Source organism: Bidens hawaiensis, unplaced genomic scaffold (genome assembly GCF_021521415.1).
Source record: "Bidens hawaiensis isolate Kalapana, Puna unplaced genomic scaffold, B.hawaiensis_p1.1 tig00001382_1, whole genome shotgun sequence".
Taxonomy (NCBI): domain Eukaryota; kingdom Viridiplantae; phylum Streptophyta; class Magnoliopsida; order Asterales; family Asteraceae; genus Bidens; species Bidens hawaiensis.
Window position 1 is genome coordinate 629618 of NW_027491078.1, and position 19351 is coordinate 648968.

The window sequence follows — 19351 nt, forward strand, 5'->3', positions numbered from 1 at the left end:
CATTTTTTAGTTTTGGCCTTTTGGTAGAATTTGGTAGTTTTATTTTATTATATCACTTGTATGAATAGTTGTTTTCTTTCCAAAATCAGAATCATAAAAACAAATCAGATTAAAATAGTTCTTATATCATCAACATCATAAAAACAAAACTTCTTATAAGGTAACACTTGTTCCAACCCAAACACCTCAATTGTTAGATTTATCTTCTCATTCACAACCAATTAATGCATTCCTCGAGTATGTGCTAGTGGTGTTTGAGATTGAGTGGACAATTTTAGTTTTGCCTCCTAGTGGTGTTTGAGATTGAGTGTACGATTTTAGATTCGCATACCATCTTAATGGATAAATTATCTTTTGATACCATATGTAATATACGACTCTTATACCTATTAATATTGACTGTTTAGCCAACAAGAGACTAATGTATTTGCTTTCTTTTGTTACTCAGTGAAAACTATTTAAAAGTCATGTCCTCATCCAAATTAACGCATTTAAATACGGTGTCCTTTTTCATACACAATCAACCTCATCGTTGGCAGGGCGAGCATCCCATGTTTCAATGAAAATATGAAACCTCTGGATTGTAAGTTAAGTCCCACTTTTTTGCTTTTAAGTGGTTTCTTATATTCTCGTTCATCTCGACCCTTAGTAAATACTAGTGGACTCATTTGCTCCATATTCTCATTCACAACCAATTAAGGCATATAATATGTGCTAGTGTGTTTGGGATTGAACTTTCCTTATTGTCTCTCTTCTGTGAATGGATAATTTCATATTTGTCTACAATCTTATTAGGACAAAACCGTCTTTGAAACCATTTATAACATCGAACTCCTTGTACCTACCAATATCACCGTTTTACCAGCAAGGAATTAATGTATTTGTTTTTTGTGTTACCATGTGAAAACTATTTATAAAGTTTTTCAAATGGAATTGCTCTCAACCTCACACATATAATATGGAGTTTTCTTTTTCATCAACAATGATCAATCGTGTTGATGATATTTAAGATTGAGTCTTTCTTTTGACCCAATATGGAAATGAAAGATAGGGATTTTCCAAAGATGCCAGAAAGCATATTTGTTATCTTTAGATCGTGCGTCGCAGGGCGCCATCACATTTCATGAAGCCCTCATAGCGTCGGGAACACCGCCCCCGGGCTCTATGGGCACTACAGAAAGGGGGGGGCTCCCCTTAAAGAGTCGAGCTTTCTTCTCTTTTGGTCAACATAGCCGTCGATAACGGCTGGATTTAAAAAAAAAAACAATTTTATTTAATGCCATCCACCGCATGTATATCAATCATACCATTTTTTTTAAAACCACAACTCTTTCTTTCGTTTTCTATCAAAATCAAAACAAAAAACCTTCCACTCTCTACCCACCATGAATCCATTCAACATTCCATGTTCGGTTAGAACAATTTGCAACCAATCAACGCCCAAACACCACCCAACAGAAACAACACAACCAAACACCACACAACCGACTCAACCGAACATCAGCCAAGCGAGTCAATCAAACCCCATGTTCCCGGCCAGCTTGAATTTCGACCCTAACATGTTGTCGTACATGCAATATTTAGGGATGCCCACCAACGTACCACCCGGTCTTTTTAACCCACAGACTCGTCCGAACTTCTCAACGACACAAGAGGAGACGATGCCGGAGACTCAACTCGATCCAGTGCTTCAAGACGAGGTGGAGACACAACCCTGTTCGAGCAAATCTAAAAAAACCGGTTCGAGCAAAGCTGGACGAGAACGGTCACACAAAAAGAAAGACGAGACTTAGCCTCCTCGTAGTAAAAAAAACAACTCACCATTGGACCCTCGAGGAGTATTTGACCATTTCACGGTCGTGGTGCGCGGTCTCGGAAGATCGCAAATGTTGTAAGTGTTGTTAAATAATTTTTTTTTATTTCTGTACTAATTTTTCTTAAACAAAATATTAGCGGGTACATATATGTTTTCTAATTTGTTTTAGCCAACTATAAAAAATTAGGCATTTTTTGGGACAAAGTTCGAGACCTTTTTTTCAAGGAAATGGGCAAAGGGGATGGCTACCAAACGCCTGATTCTATATCGGGAAAATGGTCCAATATAAACGGTAGATGCCTATTCTTTCAAGGGGAACATGCTTTGTAAATCGTGGGGCAGTGGTGCGGGTGATGCTTAAATTATTGCCGTGGCGTTGACTTAGTATCAAAATGCTTGGGGGACCTTTATATATATGAATTGTTGGAATTTTCTTTGTCATCACGCTAAGTGGGTGTAACCCCCCGTTGGGTCTGGAAGTAAGCGACGAGCAAAAAGGTCCAAAACCTCGTCCTCCGTTGATCCTGAAATGCAGCAATCCGATGCTCGAAACTTCAACTTAAACAATGACAAATTCAGTGATAACGAGGATGAGTATGCGGAGTTGCCTCGACCGGCAGTAGAAGAAGTCGTGGAAAGAGGAAACCCGCGGGTCGTCATCGACGGGTGCGAGTGTGGGCGCTAGAGAAAATTTCACCGAATGAACCGCTGACTCGTCAATTTACACGACCTTGGGAGTCAACGTTTCCAGGTGATGCAACAAAATTCTGATTCCAACAAGGTGTTCGCCAATATACTGAACGAGAGGCAAATGGGCAAAGATCTCGCTTTTTTTGCAGAAACCGATCGATCACCTTACCGAACATGTCCGGAGGCTAACGAAAATAAAAAAGGATAAAATTATCAAAAACTATAAGCTCGATGAGTAATATATATTTTTAGTACTAGTGATGTTTTTTTAATGTATTTATTTTAATTTTAATGTAGTTTTTCTAATTTATTTTATTTAATAAAATGTTATTTACATTATTTTAAATAAAAAGAAAAAAATAGTAATAAGTTAATAATTGAAAGGGCTCCATCTACTATATCTTTTTTAGCTATAAAACTCCTATAATAACATGCCGTCACATTGCATATAACGCCCACCTAGAAACTTAATCCATTATACATGATCTTGGTTCATACTATTTATTCATTTTACCCTTCAAAATAATGCAGAAAACATGCCTAAAGAATAGAGTATTCAAACATCTAACATTATATTCCATATATATATTTCACCTATTCACACAATAGTCATGTTCACATCCTGTTGTGCTTTGTCCGATATTCCAATTCTTGTGACGGGTCTCTCCTAAAAATATTAATATAAAAAAATGTAAATTTAAATCGGTTTGTTGCATTATTGCTCAAGTCAAACCAAAAAAGTAAAGCACTGTTAACTCATAGTTATGGATGATAATTGGTCGGGTTTGAGACACGTTTAGACATTCCAAACTCATACCTGGTTAGTAAGCCACCCAAAACCCGTTGGGTATTAGTCAAGCAATTATCTATCAGGTATCAGATAAACATATAAGTTTTTGATCATATATCTATTAGGTTTTGACAATTTATGATTAGAACGGATTAATAGTCTCATAATCTTAGCCCAAGAATATTCGTTGTTCTTTAATTTTCTTGAGATATTATCCTATTCTTTAATTCTCGAGAAAGTTAAAGGAATAATATCTTCTCATTTAAAACATTCTCTCTAGAACATATATATCAAGTTAAAGGGGTGTGACTGTGTGAGTACAATCAGTAACAATTGTTTGGAGGGTATATTTAGCGTCCAATGGAGAACCCAGTTTGATCTTCACCTATGACATTTTTTATGGATATTATTAATAAATGATTTGAACTATTTACTAGATCTTGTGAGGTTGTTAGTTTGGATCCGAGCCCTCCCGGATTTTCGTCCCACCGTATAGTCATGCTCTTGTGACGGCACAACGACTGTCAAGTAGCATCCGACGGTATGGTTTCCCGGGGAAATGCCTAGGCCAAACTCTAAAGCGAGCGTGGACCCAGCTAAGAAAATATAGTCTGGCCAGGGTGGAGTAACGGGGCTCTCCAAATTGGAGAGTGTGGTGACCTAAACTAGGGGTGTGTGTGTATGGTTCGGTGCGGTTTTGGGCTGAAACCAAACCAAAAACCAAAACTTCGGTTTTTTGAAACCGTTCGATTTCGGTTTCTTCGGATTTTGTTTTTTGGTTTTCATTTTGGGTTCGGTTTTTCTGGTTTTGGCATTTGAGTTTGAAAAATTTTAGGCCGAAAAGAAAGTTGGCCGAGTAAATTTAGGTATAAATAATATTGTTAAATGTTAACTAATAGACTATTATGCATTTGGACAAAAGTATTTGAGTTACATATTTATTATATTCTTATAAATTACATAAAATAAAAAATAAGACATCTAGAAATTCGGTTCGGTTTTTTTGGTTTTTATTACATGCAAACCCAAAACCGAACCGTTAGTTCGATTTTTACAAAAACATAAAACCAAACCGTTGGTTTTTATTTCGGTTCGGTTTTACGGTTTGGATTTATCGGTTTCAGATTGGTGTTTTCGGTTTTTTGCACAACCCTACCTAAACACAAAAAAGAAAGTCATCGTTAACTATTTATAAGAGAACAATTAATATAATTACAAAGAATATTAGTCAAATAACTTATCATAATTATAACAAACCCGGCCTGTTAAATAAATCTCATCTATATAGTAAACCCCAACTAATATAATCTATCTAATACCTCTCCTAGTTGAAAAAGGAGAAACTCGAATGCTCGTATTAAAATGAAAAACAATGATACATTCCTAATTATCATATCTCAACTTGGTGAATTTTGGCACACATACGGAGCACGGCAGGGTGCCTACGTTCATTTGAGTTAAACCTTAGTTGTTTGCAAAATGACACTTCTGATTTCCTTAGGATTTCAAATCTACAGTTGTGTGAGGAGTTGCACCATGTGCAAATCAATTGTTGTATTGTTGCTGCGTAAGAATAAACATAGTATTACTTTTAATAGAGTAAATATTAACATCATAACCTAATCACACACACATAACAATTTTGTGTGCCTCATATTTTCTAAAGTCGGGTTCCTCTCAAGAACCCTAATCGCTATCCTTATAACTATACTGTGAAACGTAAACAACACTCGATAATATAGGGCGGTTCGGTTCGTGATCTCATGGGGTGGCTTGGAGGAGATCAAGATAATAAATTAATTATTATCATTATCTTTTTAGTTTAAAAGTTTGATTTATCTTTTATTATTTAAATTTTAGAATTCGTATTATAGTCCAATAAAGTGTTTGAGTTGGAATAGGAAACTAAATGTAAGGGTTATAAAAGCCCATTAGATTATTGTTTGTTTAGAGTACGTATTTTTGTTTTCTCAACTAATAAGAAGAGGAGTAGCAGGCAGTTCTGAATTGTTGGTCTTTGATTTGTTCTGTTACCAACTTGCCAAGTTCAACAAGTGGTATCAGAGCCACGTTTAGGGCTCGTAGAAGAATCCGTTCAGGTCCAGAAGAAGCAATCGGAGCAGTAGCAGATTAGAGGAAGTCTACGGTTCGATTGGAAGAAGATACTATGGCAGATCTTCAGGTTACCGGTGGGATAAGGAAGCTTAATCAGACGAACTACAACACGTGGTCGACTTGTATGATGTCGTATCTACAAGGACAAGATCTATGGGAAGTTGTCAACGGTACGAATACCATCCTACCCAGAAACGATGTGAACGGGGAAATCGGCAAGTGGAGAGTCAAAACAGGTAAGGCGTTTTATGTTCTCAAGACTACGATTGAAGAGGAGTTTTTAGAACACATACGAGACCTTCAAACACCTAAACAGGCATGGGATGCCTTGGTAGCCCTGTTTTCCAAGAAGAATGATGCAAAATTGCAACTTCTTGAGAATGAATTGTTGTCCGTAAGCCAAAAAGAATTGACGATACCGCAATATTTTCATAAGGTGAAAACCTTGTGTAGAGAATCGGGGAATTGGATCCGGAGGCAAGAATCGGGGAACCGAGAATGAAGCGAATCATCATACACGGGTTAAAACCCGAGTATAGAACGTTTGTTGCTGCCATACAAGGATGGCTAACTCAACCATCCTTGGTTGAGTTTGAAAACCTGCTGGCTGGGCAAGAGTCTTTAGCCAAGAAAATGGCGGATACGTCAATTGGAGGATCAACAAAAGCCGAAGACACGGCGCTTTATGCAGATCGCGGTAAAGGTAAGTTCAGGTCAAATAAATGGTCTGGTCAAAAGAATTATGGTGAGCGGGCCAAGAAACAGGAGTGGCGGAAATCGAATCAGAATCAAGAAAAGGAATCGAATGATCGGGGTTTCGATAAAAGAAACAAGAAGCCATGGAAACAGTTCCCGTTTAATTGCCATAAGTGCGGACAGCGAGGTCACATGGCTAAATATTGTAGAACGCCATCGAATGAGGAAGGCAATGTTGCTGTAACCCAAGAAGAGGTTGCTTGGGATGTCGAGGCACACTATGCCACTGTTGAAACAGTACTAGCATTAAATGCAACAACCGAAGAAAAGAACAAAGGAAAGGTAGAATGGATAGTTGACTCGGGGTGCTCGAATCACATGACGGGTGAGAAAAGTCAACTGAAGAACCCGGTAAAGCATGAAGGAAACCAAGTTGTAGTGATCGCCTACAATTCCCGTCATAACATTGCTCATGTAGGCGATACATGATTGTGCCCAGAAGGAAAGCAAGAACTAATGTTAAATAATGTGCTTCATGTACCGGGGATGAAGAAGAATCTTTTATCAGTACCTCAAATCACCGCATTAGGGAGGTACGTTTTATTTGGGCCGAATGATGTAAAAATTTATGACAAGTTTGAAACTTCGTCTAAACCCGTAGTACAAGGAAGAAGGGCTGAAACAGTATATGTTTTATCGGCCGGAACGGTCTATATTGAAAAGGCGAAATCAAATCAAAACGCAGATCTGTTGCATCAAAGGTTAAGCCACGTGGGATATGATCAACTCGAAATAATGATGAAGAGAAGCCTAGCGATCGGGTTGCCAAAGTTAAGTATAAATAAAGATGCGGTGTGTGGAGGCTGCCAATATGGGAAGGCGCACGAGCAGCCCTTCGAGAGCTCAAACCACAAGTCATTAAAGCCATTGGAACTCGTCCATTCGGATGTGTTAGGGCTCGTTAAGCAAGCCTCACTATCGGGTATGAAATATATGATAACATTTATTGATGATTTTTCTAGGTACCTTTGGGTTTACTTCATGAAAAAAAAGTTGAAGGCGTTCACAAAGGTTAAAGAATTCAAATATGAATCAGAGAGAGATGTTAAGTATTCGATTCAATGTCTAAGATCGGATAACAGGGGCGAGTACACATCAAGAGAGTTTAACGACTATCTTAAAGAACTCAAGATCAAAAGACAACTCACATGTTTAAATACCCCGCAGCAAAATGGTGTTTCGGAACGCAAGAACCGATATCTTCAGGAGTTTTCGGGAAGTATGATACATAGCAAAAACGTACCGGGGCGTTTTTGGGCTGAAGCTATGAAGACGGCGGCGTATGTAAGTAACCGTCTCCCACAACAAAATATGCAGTACATATCGCCGTTTGAAAAGTTGTTTAATCAAAAACCGAATGTTAGCCATTTTCGTATGTTTGGTTGTGTATGTTACGATTTTATAACAAGCCATTTGAGACACAAGTTGGAGAAAAAGGCGATAAGGTGTATTTTTGTAGGGTATGATAATGAACGAAAAGGTTGGAGATGTTATGACCCTTCGACCGGGAAGTGTTACGCGTCAAGACATGTAATTTTCGATGAGGCATCGGCATGGTGGTCAATAAACCAAGAATCATTGCCTGATTCAAACGAACTAAAAGATGACTTAGAATCATATACTGTGTTAAAGTTTGACGGGGTTGACACCGTGATGGAAGATGAAGTAGCAACGGGCCTGAGTAACTCATTGTCATGGAATAACCCGTGGGAAACTGGTGTCAACAGTACACAACCGTCAAGACTTGAAATGACCAAGGAAGCACATGAAGAAGATGGAGTCAGAAGATCAAACCGGAATCGGAAACCAAATTTGCGGTATGCAAATGTGGCTGTTGCATAAACCAAAGAAGAAACTGAACCGGAATGTTTTGATCAGGCGGGTAAAGAACCGGTGTGGCAAATCGCTATGCAAGAAGAAGTAGATGCCTTATTAAAGAACCAGACTTGGGAGCTTGTACCGAAACCAGGAGATACAAAGACGATTTCGTGTAAATGGGTATACAAAATTAAACGAAAGACGGATGGATCGATCGATAGGTATAAAACGCGTTTGGTTGCACGAGGCTTCTCCCAACAGTTTGGTATCGACTATGAAGAGACGTTTAGTCCCGTGGCTAAACTCACAACTGTTCGGGTTATACTGGCCATAGCAGCACGTAAAAGATGGAACCTATGGCAAATGGACGTGAGCAACGCGTTTTTATATGGAGACCGGATCATGTAATCTACATGGATCAGCCCGAAGGTTTTAAGCGTATGGATCGACTGAGATATGTGTGCAAATTAAAGAAAGCTTTGTACGGTTTGAAGCAGTCGCCTCGAGCCTGGTTTGGAAAAATGGGTGAATTTTTAGAACATAATGGGTTCACACCGACCGATGCGGATACTAGTTTATTTGTTCGAATAGAAGGTAAAAGGGTTGCTGCCGTTTTGGTGTACGTTAATGATTTAATCATCACGGGTGACATGGAAGATGAGATCGAGCAGTTAAAAGTGAATCTGTGTACAAGGTTTCACATGAAAGACTTTGGAAGGCTAAAACATTTTCTTGGGTTAGAGTTAGAATACAAGGATGATGGTCTTCTGCTACATCAACATAAGTACACTGTTGACATGTTGATGAAATATGGTTTAGAATGTTGCAAGCCGGCAATGAATCCGATGGAGCCAAGCGATCAGTTTCGGGCAACCGAAGGCAAAGAATTACAAGATCCAACTATGTACCGAAAGATAGTAGGAAGTTTAATTTATTTGACACTAACTCGACCCGATATCTCGTATGCAGTTGGTGTTCTAAGCCGTTTCATGCAAGACCCAAGAAAACCGCACCTTGAAGCGGTTAGACGAGTACTACGATATTTGAAGGTAAGAACAAAACATGGAATAAAGTTTGAGAGGGAGTCTCGGGCTGAATTGGTTGGTTACTGTGATACAGATTATGCGCGAGACCGGGACACCCGAATGTCGACTACGGGTTATGTGTTTATGATAGGATCGGGTGCCGTGTCGTGGTGTAGTAAACTGCAACCGACTATGTCGTTGTCAACTACCGAAGCGGAGTACCGAGCGGCCGCAATTGAAACTCAGGAGTGTGTGTGGTTGAAGCAACTGATGCAAAATCTGAATCAAGAAGTTGGTGCTAATGTGGTAATATATTGTGATAATATGTCATCTATTGCTTTAGCCGAAAACCCGACATTTCATGCGCGCACTAAACATATTGAAGTACATTATCATTTTGTTTGGGAGAAAGTATTGAAAGGTGAGATCGATCTGAAGCATGTAGACACGGAGGAGCAGGTAGCGGATATGTTTACTAAGCCGTTAACCAGAGTGAAGTTGATCAAGTTTCGTGATGGCGTTGGAATGGAGAAGTCGAGTGTTGAGAGGGAGTGTGAAACGTAAACAACACTCGATAATATAGGGCGGTTCGGTTTGTGATCTCATGGGGTGGCTTGGAGGAGATCAAGATAATAAATTAATTATTATCATTATCTTTTTAGTTTAAAAGTTTGATTTATCTTTTATTATTTAAATTTTAGAATTCGTATTATAGTCCAATAAAGTGTTTGAGTTGGAATAGGAAACTAAATGTAAGGGTTATAAAAGCCCATTAGATTATTGTTTGTTTGGAGTACGTATTTTTGTTTTCTCAACTAATAAGAAGAGGAGTAGCAGGCAGTTCTGAATTGTTGGTGTTTGATTTGTTCTGTTACTCACTTGCCAAGTTCAACATATACATCCTAAATGTACACTCAACCAAGCTGACAATCATGTCGTTTACATCTTTATCTGTTACGGTTACCACTCTCCCTGCTGTAACAGACTTATAGATTTAATATTTATTATGTTTTCTATTACTTACATGAAGAACTGATCAACATACTAAACTCTATCTAGTCACATTTTGGTAGCATTGGAAAATTGGTTCAGAAATGGATACAACACAATGGATCAATTCCTTGAGCCATGTGTTTGGTGGTGTAGTTTTTATTTAAATATTGCTTCACTAGTAAATAAGCATGAAACTTGTCTTTCATTATTTCAATTCACGTGCTAATGTACATGTCCACAAAAACATGAACTTATCATTCAATAACAATAACATTTTTCCTGTATATTTTCCATCTTGATTTAATTTCATACATCTTCAAACAAATCACACAATCTTGATATATATAATATAATAAACAAATAAAATCTTTCTCAAAACCTATGAACTTGTTGTAGGTTTCAAATTTAATGCACCAAAACCACTAGTGAAATGGGTTGATCACATAAGGATTATACACTTGAATCCTCAAATCATTACCACTTTCCTCATCACTTTCATCCTGAAAATAGAAATAGTTATCAGACACCATAAGTGGTGCAAGAATCACTGAAGCCTCCAACAACACTTCCCAACTCACAACATTATCATTAATATTATTATCATTCGTTTCGAATCGGATCAATGCATGTTCTTCTTTCTTTTCATGTTCTTCAAACTGCACCCAATCATTAAACCTAATCAGCGGCTTCTCGTCTTCGTTCGAGCTTGTTACAGATTCAACGGTGGACGCGGTTGAAGACATGGTGGAACAAGAACAAGATTGATCAGTTAACTGCCACATACCATCAAGAAAACTCTCCAAAGCTTGGATTTGAATCTCCGGGATTCGATCAACAAAAGGGTATTCGTAGATTCCACAAAGGCCGACCGATTTACACCAATCATAGAATTCGGAAAGATGATCAGCTTGAATGGCAGCTTTCTTGTATACACCAAATGCCATCATGCAGCTTCTGTAGGGTAATTGGATTAGATGGTCCAACACTGCCACTATTTCGGTTCGGAAGTTATTGTAGCACGCGAAACTGTCGCGAACGATGTATTTTAATGCACATTGTATAAGAAAGGTTCGTGATGCTGCCCCTTTCGGCTTGCATTCGATTACTCGGTCGATTAGGGTTTGGAGTTGCGGTAAAATCTCTAGTTTGTCGCCGACACGCTTCATTTTGTCGGGAAATGTTTGGATTAGGGCTTCCTGTTCTTCGTGTTCATCGTGTTCATCATGTTCATGATGTTCATGTTCATTTGTTTGTTCGGGGTCTTCGTAGAAGCATACGGAGTCGATTGTGAGACAATCTAATGCTTCATTAAGGAGATTAGCATAAGAGGAAATGAAATGTGTGTAATCACGGTAATTAGACGAGGAAGTGTCGCGAAAGGGGCATGGATTTAGCGACAAGTAACCGTTGGAGCGGGTCCATAAAAGCTCGGTTTGAAACAGGCTGTTATAAGGCAATGCGCGAAGCAAACGGTGGAGAAGTCTTAAGCATTTTAAAGCAACTCTCCAACATTTTGTGTTGCTAAACCGTCGAGAAAAACTCGTCGCAAAAGTGCGGTAAGATGGCGGTGAGACCGCAAATATTTTTAATAGTTGGAGGACGTACCGATCACGGAGCGGTATGTCCTCCGGAGATGTCGCCTTTACGAGTATTAAATCTATGTCGCAAAAGCCTCCGACCGTCGCGATTTTCGCATAACTAACAAATGTGTTTTCTTTTATTGTTGTGTATGCTCTTTGAAAGCGCCTATGCATTGTGTTTAATTTGTTTGATTACTAATGGAACTTGGAACACAAATGTGGTTGAAGGTTTATAAGTTGTTAGTACTTGTTAAGGTTGTTGGCATCACACCGTTAAATACTAGGAAGATCTTACAGGCTGAAGATGTTTACTATGACAGTTGGGACAATGGACAAACGTATTGAAGTTGTCACATGATTGACCAATTGGAATAAGGTGTCCAAATGTGACGTGTAGGATGTAATGTAGTGTGCAGGCCATGGTGAGTAAGAGACTTAATATGAGTTTAATAATGGTGCAGGCCTTGGTTTTTTATGTTAAATAAAAAGTTGGAGACAGTGATTGTGTTGGTAATATGTTAAATTTGTTGTGTTATACCAACTTGAAATCCATTTTTATATCATTGATAAAGACTATCAAGCTAGTTTTTTCGTAAAAGACGTCTAAAAATTAAATTACATAAAAAAAGAAGGTAAGCGGACAACAAGCTGCGCCGCTACCCCTTTTGAATCGCAAAACTCAATCTTTTAAAAACTACATTTGCTGATCTTGAAATTATAATATTACTATGCATGACCCGTTGAACATGAGTAAGTAACTCCACAGCTTCAGGCGCGAGAAAACCAAAAGTGTCAAAAAAACAAAAGAAATAAATACATATTGGTTGTCAAGACACGCCTTCTCATGTATTTTTATTTTTTTTCTTTAATTTTATATCCGGACAGTTCGTTATTCTTATAATCGAACTCAACAAGTTTACTTGGGTAGCAACTAGCAAGCGAAAGTTATGTGAAAAACTGGTTGTGTATGATGAAAAACTTTATGAAGTACTTATTGTCACCCAAACCAACTTACCATGTTCACTTAGTGGGGTAGCGAACTGCCCAGAATTAAGTATAAGAGCCTTAAAAAAGACAGAGAAGTACCAGTCTTTCGTGTTTAAACAACTTAAAAAATTCTAATATGTTGGTAGTCATTTTCGGTTGGTGGGTAAAAGTTAGGACACGAGTTATGCGTGGTTCGGCAGCTAGATAGGTTACTTTCATGAAAAATGCCCAACATTAGATTTAATAAAATATCTCACCTATTATCTATATAGAGTAAAGTTGACAGCCACCGTCACATAAGTGAAATTAGTTTAAGGATTTTCATATATATTATATATTTGTGCACAAAACAAAGAGGTTTGGTTCTGGCTGAGTGGCTAGGATGGTATTAAATACTATGTTAGATGTTCCTTATCCTTGATTTGTCTGGAATCAATTCCTTTCCAAGACATTTTTGTTTCCAACATTGCATCATTGTGGTTGGCAAACCCGTTTAAAAACATCATTTGATTAAATCAAATATTTAGAATATAGGTGTGGATAATGTTTTTTTTAACTTGAAAAAGTATTTAAAACATGTTTATGTAAATCCAATTGTTAAAACGTCCGAGTTTTACCGATTAAATAAACGTCGTATTTTTAGAACGGCAACTTTCTTTTTTTGTGATTACGTCATAGCCCTCTCCAATTTGGAGACCTCCGTTGCTCCACTCTGGCGGACTATGCTGTCTTAACCGGGTACATGTTGGCTTCAGAGACCGAGTTCGTGTCGACTTACCGTCATAATGCGTGGGTTTCACCGACCGAATAAATATGCTAATTTTTTTTATAATATGCTATATGAGTTTCGCTACTTTTTTTTGGTTTCTTATTTTAAACATGTTAATTTGACGAATTAATTTTTTAGGTTTAGTTCTGGTACCGTAACAAACGTAGCCAACACCAACCGAAATCGTGTTAACTCGCCATTGCAACACCTGAGTTTTACCAACCAGTATCCCGCGTAACATGCGGCTGAATTAGGGATGAGTTCGGGACCGTACCGATACCGACCGGTCCCGGTCCCGAAAATCCCGGTCCCGAAAATCGTAAATTTTTGGTACCGGTACCGGTACCGAAATCCTCGGTTCGGTACCGGTACCGGGACAGTACCAGTACCAAAGGTAAAAAAATCGGGAAATACCGGTACCGGTCCCGTCCCGATATCAAAACTCAAAACTTTGGTACCGATTCGATACCGACGGTACCAACAAATCGATACCGGTACTGGTACCGAATTTGCCCATCCCTGTACGTTGATTCACTGGTTATTATTATGATCAAGAATGAAAAATCCAACCTTCTTTTATTTCCATCAACAATATCCAACGAATGGGCTCATGGGCCAATTAATTTGCATTGCCTTTTTATAAAATGCATCACAAGAGTTAATATTGAGCCAACTGTCAATTAGTTAAGGGTTATTGGATTTTAATAATTCCAATTTTGACTTATCAGATTAATCATAACTTAGGAAATGCTTAGAGACAGTCTCAATCTTGAAAGTATTTTCCTCCAATGATTTCACACTAACTAAAAATTAACCCTTTTAAATTTTTAATGACATGGTCTGTTTATGTGGCAAAAATATTAATTTTAGAAAAATACAAAACATTGACTATTTATCTTTATTGTTGATAATCTTATTACTTATATTATACAATTTATTAAATTATGGGTAATAGAAGGGCGATAACAATATGACAATCACCTGATTATGTTGTAGGCTGGTCATGGACTCACTGCAAAACCCATGGTGTTACATTATGATGAGACTAACGCCACCTTTTATTGTAGCCCATAGGACAAGCTCATTCCAATAGTTGATCGTTTTTCTTGGTGCAACTTCGATCTCCAACGAAACGGTGTGAATATTTATAGCAGCATTGACATTTTAGAATACATTATTTACGTGTGACTGTGTAAAAATACTAATAATATCACAAAAATCTCTATATTCGATATAGGAGAAAGTCTATAAGCGTTTAAAAATGATTACAATGAATTTATATAAAAATTGACATTGTCCTCTTAATTCTTAAACAGGTTAAGGTTGGATAAGTGTCACTTTTAAGCGTTTAAAATTGATTATATAACACACTGCAGTGAATTTTTAAAATTGTTTTTAAAGTTGATTACGGTGAATTTTTTCGGATCATATAACATGCTACAAAATTTATATTCAAAGCGGTTGAAATGTTTTCCACATAGACTTCACGTATGTATAGAATATTATGGTAACAAACTAACAATATTTATAGTTTATTTAAGACGTTGTGGATATTGAATAAGTTGAAATACTTAACAAAATTTAGTTGAGAGGCATTCCCTATAAAATATTACTACATTTTAATTAAGATAAAACTAAGTTTTTCTTTTGTTGTGAATATTTGCTACTGCAATGAGATAACTTGAGAGCAAGTAATGGCCAACACAACCAAATCTTTCAACTCCATATATATATTTTCTTCGTAATATTTAAGTAATAAATTAATTAATTAAATATCCCATCTCAATTTCTCATATCCCATTGCCAAACCCAACCTACTGGCTCAAAAGCTCACTCTTGCTCCTAGCATCACACTCACCACACACAAACTCCACGGGTGCGAGTTCGTCATCGTCTATGCCACAACACACCGTATGCTTCCAAACGCGGCACTCATCACACTCCACCATCCTCTCCCCGTCATCATCCCGGGCCCCACACACACACTCCACCCTCGATTCCATCGCATACCCATCACCCCCTTCATACCTCAGCGCCGTACCCAAGTCTAACCCGAACCCCCTTACCCAAACCTGCACACCCGCCTCCAAGGCGCACGAAATCACCACCTCATCATTAATTCCTTTTAACCCCCCAATTTGACTCACCACAAACTTACTCATCACACAATATGTATCCCTTAATGCACACTGAGCCACCTCTTTTAAACCGCCAACCGTCATCCACGGTGTCACCAATACAATCTCGCCAGGTGGCAGCGGCCGAGTCAACTCAGTATCCAACTCATCAAAACTCGGTAAAACCCGGCAGGTCAACATCATCAACTCATCATTCCCCACCCCAAACTCCCACTCTTTAACAAAATACTTACTATTCAAAACGAGTCGACTTGCTTGACTCACCGAGTTCCATAACGGGTAACCCAATAACACATTTCTGTACACAAACAACATATCCCCATAAACACCCCCACCAAATTCCTCACTGTTTTGATCCCGGATCTCGAATTCCATTAAACGGGTTAACGGGTTTTTCATACGGGTCATGATTTGGTCCCCGACAACCAAATTATCAACCGATTTCAACACGAAATCGATCAAACCCGTGTCACCGACGTATTTACTAGCCATATCCCTCAAATCTTTACGTGACATCGCGCCGCTTCTTCCAATGTTCATAACCTTATGATCTTTTAAAATATTTGCAATTATTTTTGCAGTCTTCTCAAGCCGTTGCTTCGGCCACCGAGGCTCCAGTTTCCACAATGAAGAAACGGGCTTCACGTTAACTTCACGAAGCTCAAACTCGACGAACCTGGTCAACGGGTTGACCACCCGACGAATAATGTAACTATCAAAACTCAAAACATTGATTGACTTCAGTACAAAGTCAATCAAACCCGTGTCCCCGATATATTCTCGGGCACCTTCCCTTAACTCGTGTCTCGACATCGCATCGTTCATTCCATTTAACAACTTCACGATCACTTCAAGCGAGTACACAACCTGTTTCGGGGCCCACCGACACTCAGCATCCAGAACAGAAGTCAAAAACTGGTCCAGACACATTATATTTTCACTCTCTTCATCAAATTCATAATGTTCATATTTAGATACTTTTCGTGAAGGCGATAATTTTACCCGCTCGATCTCTTGAGTTTGCTTAAACTCGAGCATGCATTGTAACAGCTCGCTTAAAGTACTCAACCGCGACTCACTGAATTCCTCATACTTTAATATAATCTGTCGAAACTTGTTTCGAATGCGAGTGTTTTTGAAGTCGTTTATAATCTTATCGAGGTTCAATTCGGCTAGAAACCGAACCGCTCCCTTGTATTTCTCCTCCGTTACACCATAAATCCCATTACCGAAATTATACCCCCAATTTCCGAACCACGAGTTCTTAAACGCCACTCCATGTATTAACCTTAACTCGATTGATCGGTCTAACTTAACATCAGCAACAGATACTTTCCTGCACATTGTAAATTCACACTTAATGTAACTCAAATTCACAATAAAATGAGATTAAATAAGATTTCAGTTTTCATAAACTCAGTCAGGTCGGGTCTCGTGTGTCTGACCATTGTCTCTTTACATAAACCGGGTAAGACTTGTGACCCCAAACCCATCAAACTCGGTTATTCACAACAGGGTCAGGTCCCAGGTCCTGTGAAACTACTAAACAGGTCCGGGTCGGGTCAGGTCTCGTGGGTCTGATTATTATCTCTTTAAAAAACCGGGTAAGACCTGTGAGACAAACGGATCAGACCTGGTTATTTACAAATTACAATATGGTCGGGTCCCGGGTCCTGAGAAACTACTAAACGGGTCCGGGTCGGGCCTGACCATTGTCTCTTTATACAAACTGGGTAAGACCTGTGAGACTCAAACCAATCAAACCTAGTAATTTACAATAGGGCCAGGTCCCGGGTCCTGAGAAACTGCTAAACGAATCTGGTCAGGTCTGACCCGTTATGTAACTCAAATTCACATAAAATTGATACAAAGCTAGAAAATATACCTGGTTTTGAGAGAACTGCAGATGCTGTTCCAGAAACTCATGACATTAGACTCGGTTAAGCAAACCAAAGACCCTAAATCGAGTTTGTTAACAGAAATCAGATGACCGAAGCCGTTGCAGTGAATCAAACCGTGTAAGATGTACGAATCGTCGAGCTCCAAACCGTTATTCATATCGTAATCATTCAGCAGCGGTTTCTCACCGTAAGAAGGGATCATAAACCGGTACCTTCTCTTACACACAAAATGATGCCCCCAACCTTCACAATATCACAATTAATAATCAATTAAATGTCAATATTATTAAAACTGGATCTAATTAGACTCAAATTCACATTAACTTAAAATTAAACTGGATCTAATTAAACATTAGCAACTCCATAATTGACGTCAATTCACACTAAATACAATTCAAATTCACACTAAACCCAACTCAGATTCACATTAATTTGAGATCAATTTACACAAAATCTAATCCAACTCAAATTCACATTAACTTCAACTCAAATTCACACTAAATGCAACTCAAATTCACATTAATTTGAGATTAAACTGGATTTTCATTGTTCATCATCGATCTAATTTAACATCAGCAACTCATACTTTCACGATCGACGTTAATTCACACAAAACCCAACTAAATTTCACACTAAATTCAACTCAAATTCACATTAATCTGAGATTAAACTGGATTTTCAATTTTCATCATCGACCCAATTCACACTAAATCTAATCCAAGTCAAATTCACACTAACCCAACTTAAATTCACATTAATTTGAAATTAAACTGGATCTAATTTAACATCAGCAACTGATGCTTTCTGGGTCGACGTTAATTTACACTAAATGCAACTCAAATTCAAATTAAATTGCTCACTAACCGACGAATTTGCAGTGAAAGCAGAACTTATGAACAGAGTGATCAGTAACGTGTTCTTCAATAACATAAAACGGGAAAACGGCGCCGTTTGACTCGCACAGAAGCAGCGTTGACCACATATTCTGGGTGTCAACTTGTTCACCGAATTCGTTGATAAATGACCGGATATTATCGCGAAACGGACGAGAATAATCGCCGATTGAGTTCGGGAAGCTTTTGAACTCGAAGATTCGTTGCTTGCGTTTGCGGTTGGGTGTGAGTTTGATGCAGGGTTCAAGAGTTGCCATTGGAGGGTTTGTGAGAGATGATGATGATGAAGAAGATGATGGAGAGAATGGTGGATTAGTGGGTTTTGGTTTACTGTCGAAATGACGGTGAAGGGTATGTGAAGGCGGGAGATTGTGAGAGGGTTGTGGGGGTATAATGGTAATTTGATTGGTGTAACGATATGTTATTGCATGAGGGAGTACGTGTGTGATTATGTGGGTCCCACTGGTGGAAGTTACGTTAGCCACCCCTATAGTTTGGTTTTTCGTCATTTAGTTTGTATGCCTGTGGGCTATACTGACTCCTTCGTTAAGGATCAGCGTTGAGTGCGTTCCTTTTTACAGTAGTCTTGGATTAGCTTTTGAAGTTGATTAAGGAGGCAGTCCCGTGGTGCATGATGCTTGAAGAGGATATTACGTTAGTTGGTAAGAGAAAACAAGATCTGAGCATGAGGTTAGAGGAGTGGCGAGCAGCTTTAGAGACGGAAGTTTTAATGATTAGTGGCTCTAAGACCGAGTATCTCCACTAGGTATGATTGCTGTTGTATTCTTGAAAATCTTTATTTATTTATATTAAATGTTGTTGCTTAAAAGCTATAACGTATTTATGGTTTGTATAAAGGTTGTTAAATCTACATAGAACTGTCTAACTTTATAAAAATCATATAGGGGTGTGAATCAGGAGACCAAACTGATAATCGATAATAAAGAAAAAAAAAGTAGACTAGAGATGAACACATGGTGGTTTACAATGGAGTTTCATATGGTGCATTTTCGGTACACGATAGAGCCCGTGGCAATAGTTGGATTTGTATGAACATGTGAACAGGTGAATGGAACTTTT

The 19351-nt window shown here is 38.4% G+C and overlaps 2 protein-coding genes across 2 annotated transcripts; both read right to left on the reverse strand.

The window, feature by feature from the left end:
• Window positions 1–10410: 10410 nt before the first annotated feature.
• Window positions 10411–11767, reverse strand: LOC143573144 (putative clathrin assembly protein At4g32285). Its single transcript, XM_077058106.1, has one exon. It carries the CDS (start codon window positions 11755–11757, stop codon window positions 10426–10428), a length of 1332 nt encoding a protein of 443 aa, XP_076914221.1. The 5' UTR covers window positions 11758–11767; the 3' UTR covers window positions 10411–10425.
• A 3367-nt stretch (window positions 11768–15134) lies between these two features.
• On the reverse strand, window positions 15135–18528 carry LOC143573154 (PHD finger protein At2g01810-like). Its single transcript, XM_077058115.1, has 3 exons — window positions 18243–18528; window positions 17363–17621; window positions 15135–16813 (listed from the first exon to the last, which is right to left on the reverse strand). The coding sequence occupies exons 1-3, from the start codon at window positions 18526–18528 to the stop codon at window positions 15154–15156; spliced, it is 2205 nt and encodes a 734-aa protein (XP_076914230.1). The 3' UTR covers window positions 15135–15153.
• Window positions 18529–19351: the final 823 nt, after the last annotated feature.